Here is a 25,497-nt window from a genome sequence, read left to right on the forward strand (position 1 = left end):
GTGATTTGCCCCCGAGCACCCCTGGGTAAATTACCGTACAGCCAATCACAATGCGTACAATGCGTGACGTCACTGGTAAGAGACGGACCCCGAACACATCGTCTACACCGACACCGCCACTGCCTTCATGGGATTAATGAAAAAAAGGCCCCGACCTAAGAAGGTCCGAGAGCCACAGCTTGGAACCAACCGGAAATGCATGCAGCGTGATAAAGCGACGAGCGTTGTAAACAAACGTGAAGGGTTTTGATAGCTGTAACAGGAATGCCGTTTCAAGAGTCCTTTACTTGAGTGAGTAAATAAAACAATACAATATGCCTCCATGCCTTTTTACTGACCTTCTGCCACGTAACTCTGTACAAGTGACATGTTACACGTTAGCTTTTAATAACACAGTGGCTCCAGCGTGTCACCTTGTGCTATTTACATGTAAGAAAGTCACGTTTAAAAGCAGTCATTAGCAATTGGTCAAGTCAAACTGTAGCTGATCATTAGCTTAACCAGCTACACAGACACGATATTTTGAAACTAGTAGCTAGCCAGATGGCTAGTAAAGTAACTTGTATCATGACTTCAGCTAGCCTCCTGAAATATCTAATCTCATAGGCTAAGTACATGCATCGAGGATGTGTAAAGACAACGTTGTACATGAATATTAACGGTTGACAAAGACAATTCCGTCAGCCAGCATCTTACTTATGCTTTCTACAACTGCATACGTTAGCTAATATTTGACATTAAAGTTAGCTGTGAGGACACTAGCCACTTTTTTTGTGTTTTTATGCTAAAAAAAGTAAAAACATTGATTTGCAAACTCAATAAAGTGTCATACTTTTAATACTATTCAATTATGCATTTGTTTGTGTTGTTTGAGCTATCCATAAACGACCTAGCAGTATTTAACAACATACTATTCAAAATGTGTTCAACAAACCTATATTGGGAGCATTGAATTGGGTGTTCAACAAATATAATTATACTTATTATTAATAAATATATTGTAATGAGTAATGTTAGAAAAAATACTGATAGTATCTTGAAATGCCATATTCACAATAAATGCAACACTTGCTCATTATATACTTGTTTTTTTAATGTATACAATTATAAAAAAAGGTTATGATACATTAGGAACTGTATGGACAATTCTCTGATGGGAGACATGAATACACAATACTTGTTACAGTCACAGTATGTTGGCTCATAATTATGTCCTGCAGCAGACATCGCTTAATTCTACGGTTTGTCCTCACAGAACTCCAGGATGTTGTGTGAAGTCCTGTTGTCATCGTTATGGTTCCTGTTTGTTATCTTCTGGGTCGAGACAATAGGTGTTTGGCTGTTTCTGTCTATGTTCTACCAAGACCGGGCTTTTTACTACTGGGGAGATGGGTAAGAAATGTGTTTCTGTGGTTTACCTTTTTATCTTAGTCATTTATTCATCATAGTTTGTTCATTATAAGACTTAAAAGCAAAAATAGTTACTCCACACTTTTCAGTGTTATTTCTAACTTTAGCAAAAATGTAACATCAAGATTATCCTGGTCGGGATAATTGGGATTCTTCCTTTTATTTTTTCAAATATTCTTAAAATGGCAAAAACTTGAATTAAATAGCCTTGCATTCAATATTACATTAGTGAACATACTTTTTAGTGAAAGACTATCTTAAATAAGTCAATCATAAATCACACGTTCCATCTGCATAAATAAAGCAATATTATGTGAGTGATGTTTTTAAATGATCATTCAAATCCACTAGAAATCTACCAAGAATATTTTTTTACATTTATTGTTTTAAGCGCAATCCACAATTAAAATCCTGTATCGTCTCATTCCGGTCCTTAGCCTTACTTTTTGAAATGATTCTAGCTGTTACAACTTTTTGCCATGAGTAAATAATCATTTCATCTTGTTTCATAAGAAAAACTTAATGAAGTTACAGGTCAACCAGCTAGGATCACCAGTGACTGTGATGCCACTTTGTTCACAACACGTGACTTGTCTGTTTATGTATAAGTACAGTGAGAGAATAAACGATAGAATCACATGCATTGAAAGTTAAAAACCATGACTCTATTTTCTTCATAGGACCCAAATGCAGACTTTATGACTCCTCAAGCCCCTACTGAACAATGGATGGAAAAACACTTAAGACCTAATTTGCAATGTCCATTATTGAATCATTTTTGCATGCTCTGTTCATGGTTTAGTTAACATGATGTTTTCAGAGAACTATTCTTTCGATGTTACAGGGTATTTGCAGATGATCCTGGACAGATGATAAACATGTTTAGCAGGCAAGGACTTCATTCAACATTTTTTAAGATTATTACAAACAAAAATAGGACCCATGCATATTTAAATGCAAGGTTTAATCTCTTGTCTCTCTTCACAGAGCTGATAACGACATGCAGACAGAGATGCAGACCTCAGACCGGCAAAGATGAAGACGTCCTTCTAATGGACTTTCAATAGAATGCATGGATACAACGAAGAACACATACAGAACTGTAGCTATTTCTCCTTTGCACTGACTAACTGCTGTGCACAGCGCTTGTTAACATAAATATATGTAGGCCCCCTCTAAGTAACTGTTGGGGAAGAGTTACCACTAAGACTTATAGGGAATGATTAATACAACTTGTATGTTCCCTTTCAGAACTTTAATAGGCAAGCAAAATCAATGTAGCAGAAAAATAAACCTCATATTGTGTGTCTTTGTTTTAATTTTGTCTTGAGACTTGGGCAGAGATTCTGTTTTATTCATATGTTGTTTCATGCAACTCGAGTTATTGCTATCTGCAGTGAAATATGTTTTGAATATCAAATTGCAGTAAATCTGTGCTGAGTTGTTTATATCAATGTTATAGTCAGGTGTGTGGGTGTATGTTTTATGTCACAACCTTCAACAAATAAGTAATCTAGCTTTGAATATCAGAGGTGATGGAACCATGAACTGAACACGAAATAACTATAACAAAGATGTCATTATTTGATCAAGGAATTTATATTTTGCTCTCTCTTACAGTAATAATCTGGTAATAAAAAACTACACTATTTATGGTTTAAGCATTTCAAATATGGGAAATACAACATCATGTTATCTGTTGATTTTGATCAGTTGTGTATCTCTATTCCAATATAAGACTTGTCAATACTGAGGACACATAATAACCGAGCTATATTTATAGCAACTGCAAAAGCTCAAAATGCTGTTGAAGATAACAGGATGGGGCAGAGAGCCCTGAATTATTTTTTGGACAGAAAGATGCAATATGTAATTTATTTGCCAGAAACAATATGGGAGCGAGTGAACACAATGGCAAATATCCTCTCTTAAAGCAATAGTTATACAAGTATTTGCAAGCCTGTAAGATTATTTGTCTTCCAACACATTGCTTTTCAACAAAACCAGCAAATTATTTGGGTTTTATTTTGTAGCTCAGACAAAGAATGTCAATTTGTTTTTGTATCAATATGTAAAATAAATGGAAGTATTTTGAAGGCATGTTTTTTCTGAGTGTACTTTCGAAATACGTTACATGCCAGGACAGCAGGGGTCGCTGACATAAAGCAAACCCTCTCTGTGAATCTCAAACATCCTATCCTGCCGGGTACAAATAAAAACATGCCATACAAATACTGATTAAGCTCTTTGCTTGATGAGCAGATGAAGACCAGTGCTCTTGGTCGGTGATCCGAAAAATCGACTGAGATTGGAGAAGGTAGACTGGACTGTGACTGGATGAGAGATGGCAGAGGGAAGTGACGGGCCAGGAAGCGAGTTAGGAGACATGGAAGGAGTAGGCGGGAGTTATGGAAATGGAGAATGGGATATAGTGAGGAGGAATAAACGTAAAAAGCAAGGAAATACTAATTCGGATGAGAGTAATAGTGAGGGTGAAAGGAGAGAAAGAGTAGTCGGAAATAGGCAACAGGAGTTCATGGTGGTTGATGGATGGGGCCTAAAGAATGCTAGCTAATCTAAATTGGCATATTCCCAAGTGTGAGTCGTTTGTTCGAGGGAGAAGCGTTTCTAATAAAGNGCAAATTATTTGGGTTTTATTTTGTAGCTCAGACAAAGAATGTCAATTTGTTTTTGTATCAATATGTAAAATAAATGGAAGTATTTTGAAGGCATGTTTTTTCTGAGTGTACTTTCGAAATACGTTACATGCCAGGACAGCAGGGGTCGCTCACATAAAGCAAACCCTCTCTGTGAATCTCAAACATCACCGCCGGGTCAAACATCCTATCCTGCCGGGTACAAATAAAAACATGCCATACAAATACTGATTAAAGTTGATTTTGCGTTAAGCGTGGATCATCTGCCATATAGTTGTTGATTATTTGTGCAAACAATTGTTCACAGTTTCGAGCAGTTTGTTAATAAAAATGGCTCCGACGATTCAGTCCCAATCCCGAGAAGACGGACACAGGTAAGAAATAATATCTAACAAGGTTCTCAAACTGGCTGTTGTCTGCAGTGTTGATGTGATCGAGTTCATTCTTAAACCTTGACGGGACATTATAAGGTGTCTCTGTTGTGTACAACATAAGCTAACAGTGCTAGTTAGCTTGCTAAACTAACAAGCAAGCTTAGTGTCAAGTTAACTTATGCTAACCTGCCTGCTAAGCTAACTAGGCGCGCTAACCTTAATATTGAATACTAACACTAACATATAGGTACATTTAATCTATCGAGTTAGTCCAAGTTATTTAATATAAACGCATTTCAATTTGCTTAAATTGTGTTAGTGATAGCTAAACGTTGTTTACGCTAATAAAGCTTAGCTAGTTCTAATGCTAATAGTAACGTAGAATTTCTTGTTTTTTTATGAGAAATATGGAAATGTATGAATTCTATCTGCATTATATTAAATTATATAACAATACATGTTGAAACAAAAAAAAAACATATATATAGGCTAACAAAATGTAAATAATAATAATGCAAATGTAGACTTATGATTAGGGTGTTAAACTGCAGGATTAGTACAGACTAGAATCTAGTTTAGTTTAATATGTACTAAAAAAAAATATATAGTGTAAATCTAGTTTTAATAGCAGAGTATTTACACAGTGTATTACAAAATGATTGTAGGCCTACCGGTGAATCCGTATAACACGAGTAATAATAAATAAATACTTTGTGAGGTTACCTAACATTAGTAGTAGTAAGTTACTGAAAATGTAAATACTTTATGAACAAGAATATCACAATAATTGACTAAATAGAAAATGTGGACTACATGCATGATGTATCCATCAACCAGAATGTAGAGAGAAAGTCAAAGATGGTATCAAAAAGAGTAGAACATTATCAATGAACTTTATTTATAAGGTTATAGTCTGACAAATATGTTTTCTCTTACAGTCGGCAATCCTCTCATAGAACTGTTCCAGAAAGGTAAGTAGATTAGGCACAGTTTGGTGCATTTATTTTACAGTCTCTCCCTATAAAAGTAACACTTGTGAATGCAAATGTGTCTGGGTTACCTAACAAGTGTTTGTCCCATACTTTTGTGCCCATGACAGGTCAGGGGTGGTCTGTCGAGTGAAGTACTGCAACAGCCTGCCGGACATTCCCTTTGACCCCAAATTCATCACATATCCATTTGATCAGCACAGGTGAATATTCAGCGTCTTCATTCATGAACTATGCACTGATTAACATGGGCGCAGATTGACATTTGTTTTTCTGTTTCTGCAGGTTTGTACAGTATAAAGCCACCTCTCTAGAGAAGCAGCACAAGCATGAACTCCTGACTGAACCAGACCTCGGGGTCACCATTGATCTCATCAACCCAGACACTTACCGCGTAGACCCAAGTAGTAAGTCTCCTGTTGTTTTTACGTCACTTCCTTTTTATTATTTTCATTTTAAAGAGACAACTGGGCTTTATCGTCTCTGTAGACTGACCAAATATTTTACATTTTCAGTACTGTTGGATCCTGCTGATGAAAAACTGTTGGAAGAGGACATCCAGGCTCCATCCAGTTCAAAGAGGTAAGGCTGCTGAATAGGCAGCTGTGTTTTATTTTTACTTGCTTGAACATTTTTTCAATTTAAAATTGTTTTCTTATTCCCTATTAGGTCACAGCAGCACGCCAAAGTGGTGCCGTGGATGAGAAAGACAGAATATATTTCTACAGAGTTCAACAGATATGGCGTTTCTAATGAGAAAGTGGAAGTCAAGTAAGTTGGCTAAATAGGCTTACCGTAATTTTCGGACTATAAGGCGCACCTGAATATAAGCCGCAGCAGCGGCATACCACTCTCGGTTCCACTTTTACTTTTGCGCGCTACCTGTCTCACTCTTTTCCGGCCTCCAGCTTTTCCTGCTGGAACCCGCCGCTTAAAGGTGGGGGTCCGCGGACCGGCCATAGAGCCCATAGAGTTAAAGGTGTTGGCCGTTAGCTGTAAAAATCCATAGATTAGCCGCACCGTTATATAAGCCGCAGCGTCGAAAAATAGGGAAAAAAGCGCGGCTTATAATCCGAAAATTACGGTACTTTGAAAATACCGAATAGTGGACGAATTTGTGTGTATGACATGCGTGTTTTTGTTTTAAGGATCGGTGTATCTGTCAAACAGCAGTTTACAGAAGAAGAAATCTACAAGGACAGAGATAGCCAGATTTCTGCTATTGAGAAAACATTTGAGGATGCACAGAAATCGGTAAGCGGGCCACAACGAGCCTTCCCAAATTATGGCTGTAAACTGCTCTTAAATTCAAGCAACTTCAAGGGTAAAATGGGCATTAGTTGTTGTGGTTTTCTCCTAGTTATTGCTCTTTTTTTAAATGTGTTGTTATTACTCTTCAGATTGCACAGCACTACAGTAAACCCAGAGTTACTCCCGTGGAAGTAATGCCTGTGTTCCCCGACTTCAAGGTGAGCTATAATTTCCCTATTTTTAATTAATTGACTCGGTGTATGATTTTTGTTGACTGTAGTGGGAGAAGTGCAGTATGAAAATAAATAAAAAATGTGTACACTTGTTTCTCTTTCCCCAGATGTGGATCAACCCATGTGCTCAGGTCATCTTCGACTCTGATCCCGCGCCTAAAGACTTGTTAGCACCGCAAGGAGTGGAAAGGATGTCACAGGCTATGATCAGGTCTCTTCAGAATATGTGTTGCATACATGTGCGTTTAAACAATAACATTTTTGTATAAACACTAACTTATTTTACACATCTGTTCAATACAGGGGTATGATGGATGAGGAAGGCAATCAGTTTGTGGCCTACTTCCTGCCCAATGAAGAAACAATCCGCAAGCGCAAGAGGGATTGCGATGAGGGCATGGATTATATGCCTGAGGATCTGTATGTAGAAATATTGCATTAAGAAAGTCATTTAAAAATCACCTTGTTGCTTTGCTTGTACACCAGGGAGTAATAATGTATTTTATTCTGTGTTTCAGGTATGATTACAAGATAGCCAGGGAGTACAACTGGAATGTCAAGAACAAAGCCAGCAAGGGCTATGAAGAGAACTACTTCTTCATCTTCAGAGATGGAGATGGTGTTTACTACAATGAACTTGAGACAAGGTAACTAATTGATCAGAAAATAGCTTGTTTCTTGGTCCATCTAAGAATGTAAAAAGTGATGTTTGCTTTTTAAGAGGAATCATTTCAGCTGGTGTGATTAGATCAAGCTTAAGTGTGGATTTTTATGCCTTAGAAAGTTTAGTGTATATTGGTAACGCACAAAACAAACCGCACCATCACCATGATATTTGGGGCTTTCGTGGGAAACTGTTGGACCTTGTCCTCTAACCGCCTTTTTTCTGTGCTGCAGAGTGCGTCTGAGCAAGAGGAGAGCCAAGGCTGGAGCGCAGTCAACCACAAACGCTGTGCTGGTGTGTAAGCACAGAGACATGAACGAGAAGGAGCTTGAAGCCCAGGTGAGTGTACTTTTTACTTTCCAATTGTTGTTGTTTTCTGACTTGGACTAAAAGTTTTTTCTTTTTTTTACTGTAAGGATATGGGGTGCTCACAGTTGTAAAGTAGGAACATTCCAGATGAACGCTCTGGCTCTTTGACTCTTTCCTAGTTAAACTGGTCAACAATTTAGCTATACTTGCTAGTAGTTTAAAAGCCTCTAATTAGTTTAGGGCATATTTAAAGAAGAACACAGATCGGTTATGATTTTAATATTCTTTCGATAAATTAAAATATGTATTTTTTCTTTAAGGTACTTGTTCCTTATTTAGTCAGTACCTCGTTAAGTTAAAATTAAAATGAGTAAATAAATCATATTTTTTGTCTTATTTAAGTAAAGCTAACTTTGTTTTACTACCTTCATATCTATTTAAAAAACAAGCTAATAAATCATATTTATCATGGATTACACATGTAATACTGATTTACATTCAGTTGGTTATTCAACATGAACGAAACAAAGTAGTTTCAATAGTAAGGTAGTTTGTTTAAACCATATTAGATTATTTGGCATGTAATACATGTTGGCATTTCTTTTGTTTTTAACCATCCGCTCCAACATGACTCAGCTAATCTAATGACTGAAACAGCTATAGCAGTGTAAAGCTGGAGTCTTGGACAACAGTAGTTTACTTGTGACTGATTCAGTTTTATCTTGATTTTCAGGATGCACGTAAAGCTCAGCTGGAGAACCATGAGCCAGAAGATGAAGAGGAAGACCTGGACTTGCTTAAGGACATGCAGGACTCTGGTCAGTTTGCTTTTGATCTACCAGTGTGTATCTCACTACTTTTTATTTATCTGGCTCCTTACTGCACTGTAGTTGAGGTTTGTCAGCTACATTGTTCGTCTTCTGGATTGACGACAGGACTTCTATTTCTATCTGTGATATTTAAACTGCTTCCTACAGGTGATGAGAAAGAGAAGGGCAGTGGCAGTGAGGCAGAGAACTCTGGCAGTGACTCTGAGCGGGAGGAGGAAATACCTGAACCAAAACCAGAGGAAAACGCGGAGGAACAGGGCAAAGAGAAACGTAAGAGGACGACAAGTGGCAGTGGGAGCGAGAGCGGTGGGGAGAGGACCAGAGAAATGCGAGATGAGGAAGAGATCTTCGGCAGTGACGATGACAGTGAAGACAACGAAGAGGAGAACAAGACCTCAGCCAGGAGCAGCGCGGCGGAGGGAAGCGGTAGTGAGGATGAAGGAGCGAACAGAGGAGGCAGCAGGAGCCGCAGCGCCTCTCCAGCACACAGCGAGCGCAGCAGCGGCCACTCGGAGACCCGGGCTCAGAGCGGGAGTGGCAGTGAGAGAGGCTCAGACTCCAGTGACGCCAGTGACAGTGAATGAGATCTGTGATCAGGACAGCAAGGTGACGGCCACCTTTCTTACCTGTATGTTCATCTCCAAGACATCGGTCACTGACCATAACATTAGCGCAGTCTGGGGATGTAGCTTATATATTGCAAATATGAAATGATATTTGTGTGTGAGGACATCTCTTTCCAAACACCTTTTTTAATTGTAGATTTATATCCCACACCTGTAGCCATTTGTGCACCGTATTCTTAAAGGATCAAGTAAAAATGTCTTTGTTCTCTCTGTTTTTGACTTGTCATTGTGTTACGGCTTCGAAGCGGATAATAAAATACAGGTGGATTGTTTTTTTAAGAAGCGTTGGTCAAAGTATTTGTTTTTTTCCCTCATTATTCAATCTGGGGAACCACTTGCATGTAAAAAAAGTATTTTACAATCGGCTTTAAGAAGAACGGTAATTATTTTCGTTTCAAGAAAAAAGTTTACAATCAGTTTACTTGATGCTTTATTCAGAGTATTGGGGAAAAAAAGGGCATTGTTCATGTCTAAAAAGATTGATGACAATAAATAATTGAAATCCATGGGCATTGGTCATGTTTCAACCAAAATAAAAAGTATTGGAGATCCAAATTTAGTTAAAAAATGACAGCTGGTTCTTCAGCCATTCTTCTGTCAAGTCATCAGCATTTCTTGTTTCAAAGACCTCCGCAAAGAAAAACAAAGAGACACATTAATATAAATTAATGTGCAGGTATCATAACAAACAAATGATGCATTTTAAAAGTTTAAATATTCTGATTTAAAACAGTACCTCATCTTAAAGATAATTAAGGTTTTGTCGATATAAAATAATTGTCCCATTTCAATGTATTGCTCAGTATACCACTGGAGTATTGGTAAAGTACGTGTAATCACCTTTGTCAGCTCTGCAACTTGGACCAGTCGATTCTTGCTGCCTGCATACATCATCTGCTGCTCTGGCTTACATCCTGTTCAAATGATTAAACATTTTCCCATAGGGGTTCATCAAACATTCTTTAACTAACAAATGCTACCTTTACATCACTTTTGATCAAGATACCGTGATTACTTACCCATTGGACTAGAGAAGATGAAACACAGAGGGTAAGACACCCTCCCATCAGCATGGACATATTTGTAGCTGTAGACGATGAATGTGCAGTACTGTTAAGGGTTTTAAAACTTTTCAGAGTTGAAGCTGATATACCTTGTGTCAAGCTAAGGATTTGAGTCGGGATAAAAAGGATATCTGGGTTGCCGCTCTGGAAGTTCATTTCTCAAGTCCTCCAGCGAGATGTCCTAAAATAAAAATGTAAGTTACCTTTTAAAGAAAAATGTACAACCCATTAAACAAATGAAAGAACATTGGACTTGCCTCATATTCCTCTTCAAGGATAACATGCTGTTTCACCATGTCTATTTTCACTTAAAAAAAAATCAAACGATTATTTAGGCTTTCGGTTAATTTTGTATGTTAGTTGATGCACTGATATTTGTATTCGATTTCAACTTGTGTTGATCATTTTACAAATACAAATATTCTAAGTACCAAAACATTCAGTATTGGTATTTGATACTTACTCAGTATGGCAGCATTGCTGGTCTCTTTTCGAAATCTTAACTTTTTCAGTTTTTCTTTCAGACTTTCATCCACTTCACACACAACCAGTGAGCTCGACTGCAAAGTGGCATAAAAAAAGGCTCAATGTGTCAGTCTAAGAAATATCAAAATGTCTCCCGTGCTGATAAAGTTATGTGGATTGGTCTACAGGCCGAAAATAGAAACACAAATGTTAAGAGACATATCCTCGGGTCTGTTCAGATTTTGAGGCGCCTATCCACTCTTTATGTATGCATTAAACATTTATAACACTGTTCTGACATATTCAGGGCAGGAAATGTTTTGACTGCAACATGCAAGAATGAAGCTTCCTGTGTGAAACTGAGCGGGGAATGGTCGACTTCTGTCGCAATGGTTAAGTAAAAAATATATAAACACTAAGACGTATGAATGACATCTCATCATATCGAGTGGATTTAAACAGAAAGGCAAAATCTTTCAAACAATTGCATCAGTTTAACCTACCATTCTCAGAGGATTCTTTCCTGCCTTCCTGTATTCAGAGGGGCTTCTTGAAAAAGGCAAACTTGTGACAAACTGACAGCTACTCTCAGACTGTCAAGATCCTCCTCAATGCCAAAGGGAGGCAAGACATGCATCAGCACTGCTTCCTGTTTTGACACAAGTTGAAACCAATAGTTGAAACCAGTGCACAATCAGCAGAGAGTTCTAGAAAACAATCTAAACATCTCTTAGTGCATATGTAATACATGAAGGGAAATCCTTTGCATAAAAAAACCTATAAATCTCACTTTGACAGAAGAAATGTAGTTTAATGGATCCATACTGTTTGAAGTTAAGGAAGTAAAACTTCACCATTTGACTATCAGAATCACTAATGTCGTAGCATCAATGTGATTAGGGATAGTTTCACTTCCAGTTACCATCGAAGTGTGGACATTAAATAGAAACTTGTATAGCACAAAGTTTTGTCATATCCTTTCGCAAAAGCATGATACAATACATTTACACGAGAGTAAAAATATATAGATGTATGTAGTAGAAAAGTAAAACATCTCCATAAAGGTTGGGTGTAGTTACTGCTCTCTAGTGGTGAACACTTTCTTCATGTTGCAGCTCTGGTCACACCCCAGTCAGTGATCTCACAGCAGGTGCCATTCACATCTGTGTGTTCTGTGTCTAGGCTACTGACAGCTGAAGGCAAACACCTACTGTGACAAATGATGTGACTAGAAGACATTTGATTCTAACCCATTCAGACTAATGAGACAGCAGTTTCCTTGATATAGTTGCTGTTGATGCATCCTCAACAGCATCTACTTAATGGAGAAATGTATCTTTATCCTAATTCCTAAAATGATCTTGTCTAGTTAGCTGCAGTAATGTCCAAAATGAGTCGCTCGTTCGCTCCTTTAATTTCCACGACATAATAAACACGACGTTTTTTAATCTGGTGTCAAAACAGTCAATTACCAATTTGTAGATCAGCAGCAAACTGGCACAAATATTAGTCCATCAAGCATAAAGGGGTTTGCTGTTAGTAGAAGAGTCTGGGGTTCAATATCCTTATCAGGAAATTATAATAGAAATGATATTACAATTATAATGAAGAGTGAGGTTTTGCAAATTTATGCTGTTACAAATCAAATATCTTAAGGTTTTACATTGCAAATTAAAGACAATCCCATGGGCTTTGGGGACATCCAATGGAAATTGTTCAGGACTTCCTAACATGTTTTGGATTTATAGATAGGATTAAAAAAAGCCATGTTATTTACCAAAGAAAACCTCAAATGAAACCTTTCTTACCAGGAGGTATATCTATAGATATGCACATGCACATGTACATAAGTTGACCATGCCTACTTATACAAAAACAGAGACAGGTGTTTACTTAATTTCCCCTAACTCATGAACATGGAACATAGTTATGCTTTATATATTTTTTTTATGTCAGGGTAGGAGCTCTTTATTTACCAGACAGTGGGCGGAACAAAACATTACGTACCGTCCAGACGTATGACGTTGTACTTACGTCTTGCGTCAACTCAAATCGAAGTAGATTTCTCCAGGCGTACACTCTTAATTTTCTGCATTGCAATAAACCTTTTGTACATACATTCTTTACCATGGCCTGTTTGAAACCCCGGGAGCTTGCCGCTGTAAAGGAATATCCTTAAGGGATACCTCGAATGGGATCGAAATCAACGCCTCTTTCAGCTAAGCTAACATTATTGCATCTAATAGCAAAACTTGCTAGCTAAGAAGCTAGCGCTAGCTCTTAGCTATCCCTACCCTACCGTCGAGCTAGCTATGCATTAGCACTTTAGCCTAGCTCGCCAACCAGTGACAACTGACAAAGGTAAACAACACACCTTTTGAGTCTGTTTATGGATTATCATAACTCAAACAACTTTAGCGAGTTAACTAGCTGCAACATGCTGACGAATAAAACTGCGTCCTAATGTCCCTGTTTGCACCGCTAAACAGAAGTAACGCTACGATACGGAGAAAATGGGCAGCAATAGCTTTAACGAGAATAAACAATACAACGATTGGATCCCTTAACGCTGGCTTAGCTAACCAAGTTTATGACGTGTGAAAATAAGATTTTTGTAGCATTGAATAACTATGAAGCAATTGTGTGTTGAAAAAGGTTTACTGTTTCGAAGCTTTTATTAGTGAAAATGGCGACACCTGCTGGACAAGCCCTTTGTATTGCATTTGTATAGATGGATTAAATCCAATAAATCTGAGATCATGATACAAAACTGTTAGCTGGTTTAAGGATGTTTCTGTTTTTATTATATGTATTTTGTTTGGTTACATTAATGACACAAAACATCTCACCTTTACTGTTAAATACTAAAGCAACTCATCCCGACGTTAAAACGAGCACGACAGCTCTCTGATACGAGTTTGACTTTACGAGGCCTCGGGTGGTCACTTGATTTTTGGCGTGGTAAAGCGAGACACCGAAATATTTAACATTACTTCTGCTATAAAAAGGTTTGAACGGCGTGATGTGTTGTGTGACTCGAGGGTAACATCACTGCACTAAGCTAAATCTGGCTAACTGCTAATGCTAGCCTGCCCGGTGTAATATTAGCCTGTTTCAACTCAATAAACTTCGCAGATATAATGATAACAACAGTCTGCTGAACCTAATATACAGGCCCTTATGTTTGTTCTTTAATCACAATTTTAGCACATTATGTTACAGGTGCTGCATTTAGAAGTGTTTTGAGTATATAGTTTTGGCATGTAACGTTAGCATACCATTGCCGGTTAGCATATACATAGTGAATTCTATAAAGCTGTTATAAATAAAAGGCACAAGTGGTTGTAAAAGTCACAAGTGGTTGTCACCACATCATTCTTTTGAAAGCAGCCCATTTTGGTGTTGCCTTAAGCATGACTCTGGTAATGGCCTTTACTGTGCAAACATCTTTTGTGAATGACTTATATTTTCATATGACTCGAGCTTTGTTATCAGGATCGAATCTATATGCATTGATGTAGTTTACCAAAAGCTTACCTCAAGTAACACCCTTACAGTTAAAGTTATAACTGAGATGTGTTATATTTCCTATTCTGATTTGAATAAGTCAATGCTGTATGACAGCGTTCTAAAACTTTAAGTAATATTAGTTGTTTGCTCATCATAAACATGTTAAAGCATTTATGTGTGTCCTATATTGTTGTTGTGTGTCATATTATCCTACGTACTGTACAATCCGTCTGTCACCCACTAAGCCTGATGTTCTATCACTCAAGAAAACTTTTTTTGTTTTGCGGCTTTTGGTCTAAAAATAGGCCCAAACAAGACTATTCTTTATTTGTCAAAGGACTCATGTTCACTTGTTTGTATATATACAAGTGTGGTTGGTATTATGCTAAATTGATTTACATAAAAAAGAAAAAAGGTAATCACATTTGGATTGAATGGGTGTATAATGTCTAGATATTTGGTTGGTTAAGGTTATTCATTTAATTTAGAAAAATGCGCTTATTGCCATCTGAAATGTTTCTCTCTGTTCTTTTATTTCAATAGGGCACAGATGATGTGATCCTGAACATGCTAGAGTGAAAAACAAAGCTTTTCCTGTTTGTGGCACTACCAACCACGATTGACACACTATAAGCCTTCCATCCTAGGATATCTTACCAATAATCTACACTGCCACCTGTCTGCAGTTCTTTCTGCACGTGAACCATGTGAGGGCCCCTCGGTCCAGTCTGAGGGGATCCCAGGACTGTTGCAAATACGACCCCGCTGTGCGGGGTGGGACTGATCCTGTCTGCGTCTAAGAGAGCAGTCTTTCCAGTATCCCCCAGCCCAGCCACACGTTACTGTTCTCCCGACCAGGGAGACACGCCATGATGTTCCGGGATCAGGTAGGTATCCTCACAGATTGGTTCAAGGGCTGGAATGAGTGTGAACAGACGGTGGCACTGTTGTCCCTCCTGAAGAGGGTGTCGCGCACCCAAGCTCGCTTCTTACACATCTGCCTTGAACACTGGCTGGCAGACTGCACAGAGATACACATCCTAGAAGCTGAGGCCAACAATGCAGGTATATGAGAGTTTATTATTAGTGAGTGAGTGTTTTGTTATATATATTTAATGATCTCTGTTGATGAAGCATTATTAGAAGTTTCTTCTTCTTAAATGAAAAAATGCCTATATTCAACCACTACTAAAATATGAATTGCTGGTGAATCTCTCTGTATTCCCTTTTGTAAATAGCAATTGTCAGCCAGTGGCATCAAGAGCCAAAAGAGAAGGTTGTGTCCTTGCTGCTGTCCCATCTGCCTCTGCTGCAGCCACGCAACAGCGAGGCCAAGTGTGAGTACATGAAGCTGCTGCAGAAGGTGTTAAGTCACACTATTGAGAGTAGCCTGTTTGTGGAAGAAAGCCGGCAGCTGCTGTCCTACGCACTCATCCATCCTGCCACCACACTGGATGACCGCACCTCTCTGGCGATGTGGCTAAACCACCTGGAGGAGCACCTATCCAGTGGCTACGCCCCCCGGCCCCCATCTAGCCCCTACCACCCTCGCCAAGGCTCAGATGAATGGCCCAGCTCTGCTGAGTCTCTGGACCCGGGCCACGCCTGGCACGACCAGTCCCCTTCATCCAGCACATCTCCAGCAGGCCAGAACGGACACATGCCTTTCCCGGGCGGGATGTCCTCTCCCATAAACAGCAATAACACAGGTGATGTTAGCCATTGTTATTTTTCAAATTTAGTAAAAACACAAGGAAATAGTTTTGTACCAGTGTTTAAGCCATTCTAGACACCCTCTGTTGTGCTAACAGTATGTACCATACAATAATTTCCTTAATTTTTCTCATCAGCATTTCGATTGTTTCTCATATATTAATTGTTTCTATTCCCAGGTCTGGGTGGGCAGATGCAGCCTAGCCCTCTGAAGAAGTCCATGTCCGTTATTCCTTCCAGTCCCCAGGCTTGTGGCTCTGAGTGGGTTACCCATGAGGATATAGGGGGCCGGCAGAACTACATTCTAGACCATGCGCCCCTTTCACCCCAGAGCAGTGTAGCCTCTTCTGGCAGTGAGCAGACTGAAGACCAAGGCTCCGCTCGCAACACCTTCAACGAGGATAGCAGTGGCATGAAAGGTCAGAATTCATCGCCTAACTCAGCCAACGGTGCTCACAAAACCACGCACAGTCCACAGCTGTGGTAATATTAGCCGAAATGTAACATTGCATTTTTTTTGTTCTAGATGTTCCTGGTTGGTTGAAGAGTCTCCGCCTCCATAAATATGCATCACTTTTCTCCCAGATGAACTATGACGAGATGATGATTCTCAATGAACACCACCTGGAGTCACAGGTTTTTAAGCCTCTTTTTTATATACACTGGGGCTGGGCTTTGATTACTCCACCCTCCTTATCAATTGTGAACATTATGGGCCTCTAACCTCATGATACATCCACTCTCAATGAGGCATGAAATTAACCGACGCACCCCACAGTTATATGGAGCCTGTCAAACATACAAATGGTGGATTTTGCCTCTGGCCCTTGGCTTTAATGAAACAAATGGTGATTAGGTTTGTTATTTAGTAACTGTATAAACTGCACAGTGTTCCCACAAGGGATAACTCCCCTGCTTCTCACGGCAACTTGTTACTTTCTCTCCCCGTCTTAGAACGTCACTAAAGGAGCGCGGCATAAGATCGCCCTGAGTATCCAGAAACTGCGAGAGAGGCAGAGTGTGCTCAAGTCTTTAGAAAAGGTAATTCAAGTGGGAGGATGATGCTCTTCCCTTTCTAAGAAAAAGGGCAAACTTGTTTTGTTTGAATTAATTTGTGCTTGTCGTACTTAAGTATGTACTTGTTGAGGATTACGTGACACTTGAGATACTTCCATTCTGTCTATAGGTAAAGAAAGTGTATGCTGTCAACGAGTCTAAAATCCCGTAACCCCAAATTGACCTCTGAATAACCGACGCAGTATGTGCCACTAATGTTGTCATCTCACGGCAGGATATCTTGGAAGGGGGAAACCTGCGTAATGCTCTCCAGGAGCTACAGCAGATCATCACCACACCCATCAAGGTCTACTGCCCCCCCAGCGCAGCACAGATGCTCCTGGACGCAGCCATGGCCTCAGACTCAGCCACCTCCTCGACAGAAGCCACGAAAACAGGAGCAGACAAAGAGACTGAGGGCTTCCAGTCCCACAACCCCCCCTCCTGTGACGGAGACTCCTCAGCCACACCCATCTCAGACGGCGACATTGCAGGACAGTTCACCCGGGTCATGGGTAAAGGTAAGAGTAAGATGTTTTTTCCCATAATGAATTTGATCACACTTAGATTGTAGACTTCCAAGGGAGTTGTCGTCTGTCTTTATAAAGTGCTCTTTGACAACACACGTAAGACACAATAAACAACATAGTAAAATACTGTAATAAAACTGTTCAGGCATTTTATCATTTTGTCAGCATTCAACATAAAACGCATGCCAAGTGCTATATTAATTATCCATATCCACCTTCCAGATCCAGGTTTACTTTATAGACATGAATACATAAACAGGGGGGGTTGTCATGGTACACACACTTCTTGGGTTGCCCTGGTTTTGAGGTCAATGTTCAGTATTTATTTTGGTTCACAAAAACACAAAGAAATGCAGAAAATAATGTTTCATCTATTTATTATTAGCCATTCAGTTTGATTTTATTTCGGTAACTGACACTTTCCTGCAATGTCTTTGTTAATAAAGGAATGAAGTATATCCACAGACATTCACCACTTTATTTTAACAATATCATTATTCAGTTCCTAACAAATTGTTGAATGGTTGAAAGCATGTTGAAGCTGCTAAAGTACAACTGGTGCTCTGCAAAGCTTTTCAGGTAAAACTTGCATCTAGAAAGTATTTTGTGGCGGTGTAATAGACCTAAATACTGTATTGACAGTTTAAGTCACAGTGTACAGAACTGAGGGTGGAACGCCAAACCAAACGCCCTGTACCGAATGGTTCGGGACAAAAACACATAACATTATAGAATTAATATAAACCCTGGATTTTTTGTTTCAGTGTGCACTCAGCTGCTTGTGTCCAGGCCAGATGAGGAGAACATCAGCTGTTACCTTCAGCTCATTGAGAAGTGTCTGACTCATGAGGTGAGAACCTGAAGGTTTTTTTTCTGCTGAATTATGCAAGTATGTGTGTTGCAATTGTTGTAAAGGCCTCTAGTAGTCGGACACTACAATGAATCATACTTAAATTACATAAAGACACATTTACATGCAATTCAGTATTATAGAATCTTGTTATCATCTCCATTTTTTCTTTTGAGATGAGGAATACAAATGTTTCTTTAAAAAATCACAAATTCCAGGAGTTAATACCCTGTTCATTCTCTTTGAAAATCTGACGCCTTTTATTCTTCTGCTGTCTCTTTTACTCCATGTCAGGCTTTCACAGAAACTCACAAGAAAAGGCTGGTCTCCTGGAAGCAGCAGGTCCTCAAACTGCTTCGCCTGTTCCCTCGGAAAGCTATGCTGGACATGCCTGTGTACCGACAGAAAGGGTGAGAGTCTGCCTGCCCTCTCTACCTTTGATCTCCCTCTCCAGCAGGGGAGATGTCAGAACTTATGAATGTTACATTTCTCTGCACCCATCCCTACTGTCTAACTTTTATCTCTTTCACTCCCACTTCCAAATTCTTAGAATAACTATCATTTTAGGTGACAGTTGTCTTACATGGATTGCTAATGTATGTTCCCGTTTGCTTGTTTTTTTGCTCTAGCTGGACCTATGGGTCCAACTCCCTCCCCACAGCAGGCTCTGTGAGTGGAGTGGTAGGGCGGCGGGGGCAAAGGGCGTTCCAGATGACTCCTCGTGGACTCCCAGCCGGGCGCATCGGTCTGCTGAGTCCCGGCGGGATAGGGGGAGCATCCCCACGCCACACACTCACTAATCCTGCGCTGGCAGGCCAGGGGAGACAAGTCAGTATTGGTGCCAATGGACGAGCATTTTAACCCCAGTCTGTGCCACGTCTACCGAAACAGATCGGATCTAGCAGTGATGTCATATTTTATCTATTGTTTGGTGATTTTTTTATTTATTTATTTGAATTAAAACCCTTTGTACTTAAAGCGGACTAGACAACTGAAAGCACTAACCTGATTTCAATATTTCCACTCCTTTATTTGAAATCTGCATAATGTCATGCCCAAGGAGACAAAACAGGCCTGAGTAAACATTTGTTCTGAAAAACAAGTGAGACAAACAGGAGACTTTGGCAGTTAAGACAGTTAGGGATCACATTTTGATTGAATCTTTATCATACCTTGAAGAGTTTCTCTGTAATGACTTAGGTGAGAGATAATAAAGGTCCTCCCAGGATGAGTGGCATTTGAGTAATGAGAACTTGTTGTTTTCCTCTACAGAACCTGTGGTTTGCCAACCCTGGGGGCAGTAACAGCATGCCGAGCCAGAGTCGCAGCTCCGTGCAGCGGACACACTCACTCCCTGTCCACACCTCCCCTCAAACCATGCTCATGTTCCAGCAGCAAGGTATGTATGAGGTCAGGCCTCTTTTGCTTTTTACTTACATGGGCGTATGTAACCAAAGTCTGTCCCTGCCCTTGTTTTCATTTGAATTTTCTGTAGTCTTTGCTACAATGTACAAATGTTACCAGACCAGCGATTCCTATGTGTTGCTTATCTATAAGCCCTTTTCATTATTTAGGTGAAATCATAATTTTTTTCCTAGCTAGGCTTGGTGGTTTTGCTCTAGTTGAATGTTTTAAAAGCATTTTTAGCAGTAGAAATGCACCACACTGATACACACTCTTTACAACAGATATCAGTACAAGAATAAACACAGTGAACAAATGATTACAAAAACAACCTCAAACTAAGTTTTATTTTACTTGATTCACAACAAAGGTAACCCCACCCTAAGGGACATTAGAATGACTGACTGTGTTGGAAAACTTTGTGTTTACTACTGTTTTCGATTTGATAGTGTCTGAATTTGGGAGTAACTATAGTAACTGCAAAGTCGTAACAACATTAACAGAACATTTTGATAATATATCACATATGTCATTCTCCCTGTTAATTGATTGAAATGAATGTGATTATATAGTTGATGTACAACTGCTGCCTGTAGCTTTAGCAGTGTGTCAGCTCTGTTGACTTCAGTTGTTCTGCATTATTATTATTATTATTGCACGGTCAGACGCCTGCAGACATTAAAGAGCTGCTGCAGCCTCACATCAGCAGCAGGTCTCAGATCAGGGTTTTCTAGGTGTTCCTTGCTCCACGCCTGAGACCAAAGGCGACTGTGCTTTTGAAGTTGTAGCCCCCGAAACTGGAAAATCTCTCCGATTTGGTCTGTGGACAAAAAAAACTGCAGCCAAGGACTTTTTTTATTAGACTTGCTTTTTCTTAGCTTTGGTGGATGAGCTTGACGTCTGCATTTTCTGTCTGTTGTTTTGTATTTTCCTTACATATTTTGTATGTTGTTGTGAAGCACTCGTTGATGACTACTCTGTACTGTTATGTGGCAGATTCAACTGTATGTGTGACACAGAACCAAATCCCCAGGTAATGAGCATAATCGGGTCAGAGAATTGTTTGAACATTAGAATCAGAATCAGAATCAGAAACGGGTTTATTGCCAGTTAAGTTCACACATATGAGGAATTTGACTTGATGTCATGGTGCATACATAAAATATAAAAGAAAGAATCTCCATATAAAACAAAAAATCTTTAAGGACACTGTAATAAAATATAGTTAAATAGCAATAAAATAAAGCAGTAATTTACAGCAAAATGGAATGCAATGAGTTATAAAATATGAAATTAACTTAATCGGAGTTCTTCAGCAAATGGGTACAGGATATTTTCACTTAAACAAGATAATAATAATATTTTTTTCCAGGTAAATCAGCAAATTAATGACTTTTACTTTGATACATATTCAACTATGATTTAGTGAATTTAGAGCGCTAAATCAACGGACTGAATGGCATTCCTGACTGTCATACAAACCTAAATCTTCTTTCCTTTTGTCCTCCTCCTCTTAGAATGCCAAGTTCCCGGTGCAGACCTGGAGATCAACCCCACATTGGAGTCACTATGCCTCAGTATGACGGAGCATGCCTTAGGGGGTAAGTGTCCTCAGCAGCCCGCTGCTAAAGCTACCGACTACACAACAGCACCAAATTCAGTCCATTAAGTTGGCCATGAAAGAAAATAATTTAGTGAGGGATTTGTGTCCACCAGGAAGACATACTAACTTGGTCAAAGTTTGTTGACTTTTATCATTCATATTTAATTCATTACATTTGTTTATTAATTATTAATAACATCGGGGAAAAAATAACATCTGAATAATGTCGTTAGTCAAGTCACGGTATGGGTCCTCTTGCTGAGACATAGAGAAAGACACACACTTATCTCTGAGCATTATATGGTGTATCTAAATTACAACATCTGCATTATTGTGTCATACAAATTTAAGGGTTAGTAGCTCTGTATTACTTCTCTCTAGTGTTGTGTGACTGACACAGAAAAGTGTCCCTGTTGCATTAATGTTTATATAATATAAGAGAGTAAACTTTATGTATTTCCCTTTTATGTCATAGAGACAGATGAGGTTACTGAGATATCTATAGTTTAGCCTAGTTTAGCTTTCTTTCTAGATGTCTAAGATCAATTATTAAGGACACTGGAATGTATCCACAAACAGCAGTGGCAAATAAAAGACATGCTATCATACTTCATGTTTTGCTTTTTAAAGGAAATAGCATCAAACCTCCTTTCAATAACATAAACAGCCATTGTAGAGGAAGACATGTTGACGACAATAGCCACAAAGTAATTTGAGAAGAGGTTAGTGTTATGGTTTGCCAATGTGGGGAAGGAGCTGCTATTTATCTAGAAATATGATGTGTTCAATGGCTGACATGCCATCCAAGTGCATTCAATAAATGTAAGAAATTCATGGACACATAAAACGACATCAATAACATACTTTTGCTCCTGGGAGAAAAGGGACTAGAACTATTCCATTCCTCTTAAGGATAACGTGTATATGGTGCAATATATTTTCTGATTGTAAATGTCTTGAAACATGTTTATTTCCAATCTCCTCCTCAGATGGAACAGACCGGACATCAACGATATGAAAGGAAGAAATAAAAAAAAATACACTTCAGTTGAGGCCTGTTCAGTTCCTCATCACCCAGCACAAAGATATACGTATGCTTAAGAAAACCAGGCAAAGCAGTCACTACAAAATGACAAAAAAACTGTGTATATGTTCTCTAATATTTTTGTACTTTATTATATACAACTAAGTTTATTAAAAATGGAATACAGATGATTATTATATTGCAGGACAGAGAAAAAAGCAAACTGCTCCATGTCACCTGCAGGACTGTGACATGATGTGCAGAGGCTCAGTTTGCCGTGGTCTGAGAGAAAAGCGGTGGATTGGTGCTGTCTTAAACGGGCTCTGCCCTACAAGTTACTCTTCTTTTCCTCCTGCCTTGGAGCAAGGCTTCTTTCCAGAACACACTGACAGCCACAGCCCCTGCACCACATGAGTACATTCAGAAAATGTCCAGCCAGAAGTAAGGCACTTTCATTAAAAGATCTCTGATATTATCCACTAAACTGTAATTGGCCCTAGGAAACACTGAGGTTCCACTTGTAGACAGTTATTGAAACGGATACCAATACCCTTTCTTGCCACCCTTATTGTTCTCTAACCAGTGCAGTGCTTGTGTTAAGGTGATGGCTCGTATTGGTTGAAACTTAGAACTCTTTCCTTGATTCTTTTATCCTCTCTAGAGGACTGGTTTTCATGGCAAGAGGAGGACCAAAAGGATTAAGGTAAAGCTTGTAATTCAACCATTTTTCTCTTGGTTATTTTCCCTGAACACATAGTCAAAGAAGAAGTGACTACTGTCCTCCTCTAAACATTTACAAAGCCAAAGAGAAGGGTTGTGTGATTGTTAATTTGCAAAGGCTATTTGTAGTGAAGTGCAACAGAATGGTATAATTTTTCTTTTAAAAGAACAGCAGCCTGAATAATTTATGCCAGCTGCAATTTGTCTGTTATTTTATGCCCTACTATGTGGATGATGATGAATCCCATTTTGTGCCGAGGAAAATCACCAGAGGGGTGAATAAGGGCTGGTGAGGTTTGTGCTGTGCGAGAGCTGATTTGATATTGAACTGATAAAAGCGAGGAGGGTAGAGTGTTTTCAATTTACACTTTAAGCTGGGCGAGAAAACTAAATGAAACCCATCTCAACCCTCCGGCCACCTTATGATTGGCTCTGGTAAATGAAGCTTGAGCTTGTAATAAATGCTCCGGAGCGCAGCGCTTCACCCTTGCAGTGCCCTCTTCCTCAAATGGCCAACGTGACGATTTGATGAATCATTCTTTTCAAGGTGCTTGATGATGTCCATATTTTCTGTTTGTGTCTCAATGTGTTTCAGTCTCCGAACCCTAACATGATCATGTGGTATCAGTGTTGAATCAAAAAAACTTGTCTTATACAGCCTCTGTCTTTGAATGTGGCAGAGCGGAGGTGCATGTATGTGTAATATGGTCTTAACTTTTGGATTGCATCATAAGGCAGGGATGACCATTCACGTTTTATTTCAGCACAGCCATCGGAGTGTGTCTAGTAAAGATGGTTATTTACAGATATCTTTTCCAATTGTATTTTGTACTCTCCCTTGGTATTGATAACTTATGCTTATTTTCTATAATCGCATGTTTTGCCACACTAATACAGCACTGTTGTAGATAGAGGACATGGTGGTTGATGGGGCCCAGTGTCACCAACAGCTAAAGCAGAAATCTTGCAACTAATGTTGTATGTTTATACCGCCTAAATTTCAATGTTTACATCCCTGGGATAATGCCTAATTCATTTTATCTGATGTCATGAATACTCCATTGTCTCACTATGTAACGCATTAAAGAACTGACGCCATCTCACACGAGATGGCTGGGTAGAGCCTGAACTGAAAGCCATCTACCCCCCTAATTCATGGAGTGTATGAGCCTCAGTAGGTTCATTTCAAGTGGTAACTGTATGGGCATGTAACGCCTACTTTTTCTGGTCATACGGTGACTAGAGATAGCTTTTCTCGCCTTGTGATTGCACTTTGGCTGTCATGTCGTGATCAACTGTTCATGTGGTGCCTGAAATGCACAGCTCCAGCATCCTTAATATATCAATTTAATGGTCTTGAGTAATGTTCTAGTCAAGGATTTCTTCAGAGCAGGCTCTTGGATAGATCTGACTTACTAAAAGCATCACACTCACTCGTCTTCAGTGAGTTAACAATGCTGACAACTTTAAGACTCGGCTATATTATTTTTAACTTCACTATACTGTATATCAATTATGTTATGTTACAAATGGCTCAGATGATCCTTTTCATTGCCTCTGTGGATTTGTACAGCCTACATATTACTGCAAAATAAGACAGGTACAGTGAGGCAGGTTTCTGTAAATGTCCTTGCAGAATCAAGACGCATCAGAGGATGACGATGCTTATCTGAGCCACAGATTATGTGATTATGAGTAAACTGACACTAATAACAGGCCAAGGAATATGTTTACTCCATGTTTACATTCCACTGATGCATGAAATGAGTTGGAAAATGCACTTCACAAGCATCCACTAGGAGGTACAGAGCCTGTGTCACATGGAGACGTCTACCAAGTGGTCCCAAGATCATGTTAAAGTCCCTGCCAGGCTTAATTGTTATTGAATTGATGCAGCCAGATGTAGGCTACATTGGATAGTTGTCTTGTACAATTTATATTTAATTCTGATTACACCCTGACATTTTCTAATATTTTATGAACCTTTTGCATCCCATGCTTATTCTACTTTTGTACTGTCACTCATGTGTGAATGGTCTGAAGTGCAGCATCCGTCGGATCATTGACAGTCGAAATAAAGAGGTTCAGTTATTTTGCAACTTCAGTTGTGGTTTGTCTTTTCGTCTACTTTCTTTTTTACACTTGTCATGCCTTTTAGCAGTTGGGGAAAAAAAGCTATTTGTATTAGTCTTAAATGTCATATTAAAGACATCCT

The 25,497-nt window shown here is 39.2% G+C and overlaps 3 protein-coding genes and 1 long non-coding RNA gene across 4 annotated transcripts; 3 read left to right on the forward strand and 1 right to left on the reverse strand.

Moving 5' to 3' along the window:
• On the forward strand, nucleotides 1-3,220 carry LOC104958434 (uncharacterized). Its single transcript, XR_799767.1, has 4 exons — nucleotides 1-291; nucleotides 1,256-1,392; nucleotides 2,255-2,299; nucleotides 2,398-3,220. It is a non-coding gene; the product is annotated as an uncharacterized lncRNA (long non-coding RNA).
• A 1,010-nt stretch (nucleotides 3,221-4,230) lies between these two features.
• On the forward strand, nucleotides 4,231-9,788 carry paf1 (PAF1 homolog, Paf1/RNA polymerase II complex component). Its single transcript, XM_010786173.1, has 14 exons — nucleotides 4,231-4,441; nucleotides 5,380-5,412; nucleotides 5,541-5,633; nucleotides 5,716-5,837; nucleotides 5,946-6,012; nucleotides 6,100-6,201; nucleotides 6,579-6,684; nucleotides 6,831-6,899; nucleotides 7,022-7,125; nucleotides 7,218-7,334; nucleotides 7,433-7,561; nucleotides 7,812-7,917; nucleotides 8,621-8,705; nucleotides 8,865-9,788. The coding sequence occupies exons 1-14, from the start codon at nucleotides 4,398-4,400 to the stop codon at nucleotides 9,299-9,301; spliced, it is 1,614 nt and encodes a 537-aa protein (XP_010784475.1). The 5' UTR covers nucleotides 4,231-4,397; the 3' UTR covers nucleotides 9,302-9,788.
• gmfg (glia maturation factor, gamma) lies at nucleotides 9,757-11,510 on the reverse strand. Its single transcript, XM_010786171.1, has 7 exons — nucleotides 11,376-11,510; nucleotides 10,871-10,967; nucleotides 10,665-10,714; nucleotides 10,539-10,588; nucleotides 10,363-10,445; nucleotides 10,184-10,257; nucleotides 9,757-9,971 (listed from the first exon to the last, which is right to left on the reverse strand). The coding sequence occupies exons 1-7, from the start codon at nucleotides 11,376-11,378 to the stop codon at nucleotides 9,900-9,902; spliced, it is 429 nt and encodes a 142-aa protein (XP_010784473.1). The 5' UTR covers nucleotides 11,379-11,510; the 3' UTR covers nucleotides 9,757-9,899.
• Nucleotides 11,511-12,909: 1,399 nt separating this feature from the next.
• On the forward strand, nucleotides 12,910-25,386 carry samd4b (sterile alpha motif domain containing 4B). Its single transcript, XM_010786174.1, has 13 exons — nucleotides 12,910-13,233; nucleotides 14,926-15,447; nucleotides 15,621-16,091; nucleotides 16,275-16,514; nucleotides 16,622-16,731; nucleotides 17,050-17,136; nucleotides 17,387-17,672; nucleotides 18,446-18,531; nucleotides 18,826-18,941; nucleotides 19,161-19,359; nucleotides 19,804-19,930; nucleotides 21,453-21,536; nucleotides 22,528-25,386. The coding sequence occupies exons 2-13, from the start codon at nucleotides 15,252-15,254 to the stop codon at nucleotides 22,554-22,556; spliced, it is 2,031 nt and encodes a 676-aa protein (XP_010784476.1). The 5' UTR covers nucleotides 12,910-13,233; nucleotides 14,926-15,251; the 3' UTR covers nucleotides 22,557-25,386.
• Nucleotides 25,387-25,497: the final 111 nt, after the last annotated feature.

The sequence above is a fragment of the Notothenia coriiceps genome, unplaced genomic scaffold (assembly GCF_000735185.1).
Source record: "Notothenia coriiceps isolate Sejong01 unplaced genomic scaffold, NC01 NC01_scaffold00028800, whole genome shotgun sequence".
Taxonomy (NCBI): domain Eukaryota; kingdom Metazoa; phylum Chordata; class Actinopteri; order Perciformes; family Nototheniidae; genus Notothenia; species Notothenia coriiceps.

Excerpts from the sequence above, each read along its gene's own strand:
- paf1 (XM_010786173.1), top strand. The coding sequence starts at position 4,398 with ATGGCTCCGACGATTCAGTCCCAATCCCGAGAAGACGGACACAG. Across the intron at positions 6,900-7,021 it reads CTGTGTTCCCCGACTTCAAG|ATGTGGATCAACCCATGTGC; the intron begins GTGAGCTATAAT and ends CTCTTTCCCCAG. Across the intron at positions 7,335-7,432 it reads GATTATATGCCTGAGGATCT|GTATGATTACAAGATAGCCA; the intron begins GTATGTAGAAAT and ends TCTGTGTTTCAG.
- gmfg (XM_010786171.1), bottom strand. Across the intron at positions 10,589-10,664 it reads TCCTTGAAGAGGAATATGAG|GACATCTCGCTGGAGGACTT; the intron begins GCAAGTCCAATG and ends TTTTTATTTTAG. Across the intron at positions 9,972-10,183 it reads AAGTTGCAGAGCTGACAAAG|GTCTTTGAAACAAGAAATGC; the intron begins GTGATTACACGT and ends TTCTTTGCGGAG.
- samd4b (XM_010786174.1), top strand. The coding sequence starts at position 15,252 with ATGATGTTCCGGGATCAGGTAGGTATCCTCACAGATTGGTTCAAGGGC. Across the intron at positions 16,515-16,621 it reads GGATAGCAGTGGCATGAAAG|ATGTTCCTGGTTGGTTGAAG; the intron begins GTCAGAATTCAT and ends TTTTTGTTCTAG. Across the intron at positions 19,931-21,452 it reads GCTCATGTTCCAGCAGCAAG|AATGCCAAGTTCCCGGTGCA; the intron begins GTATGTATGAGG and ends TCCTCCTCTTAG.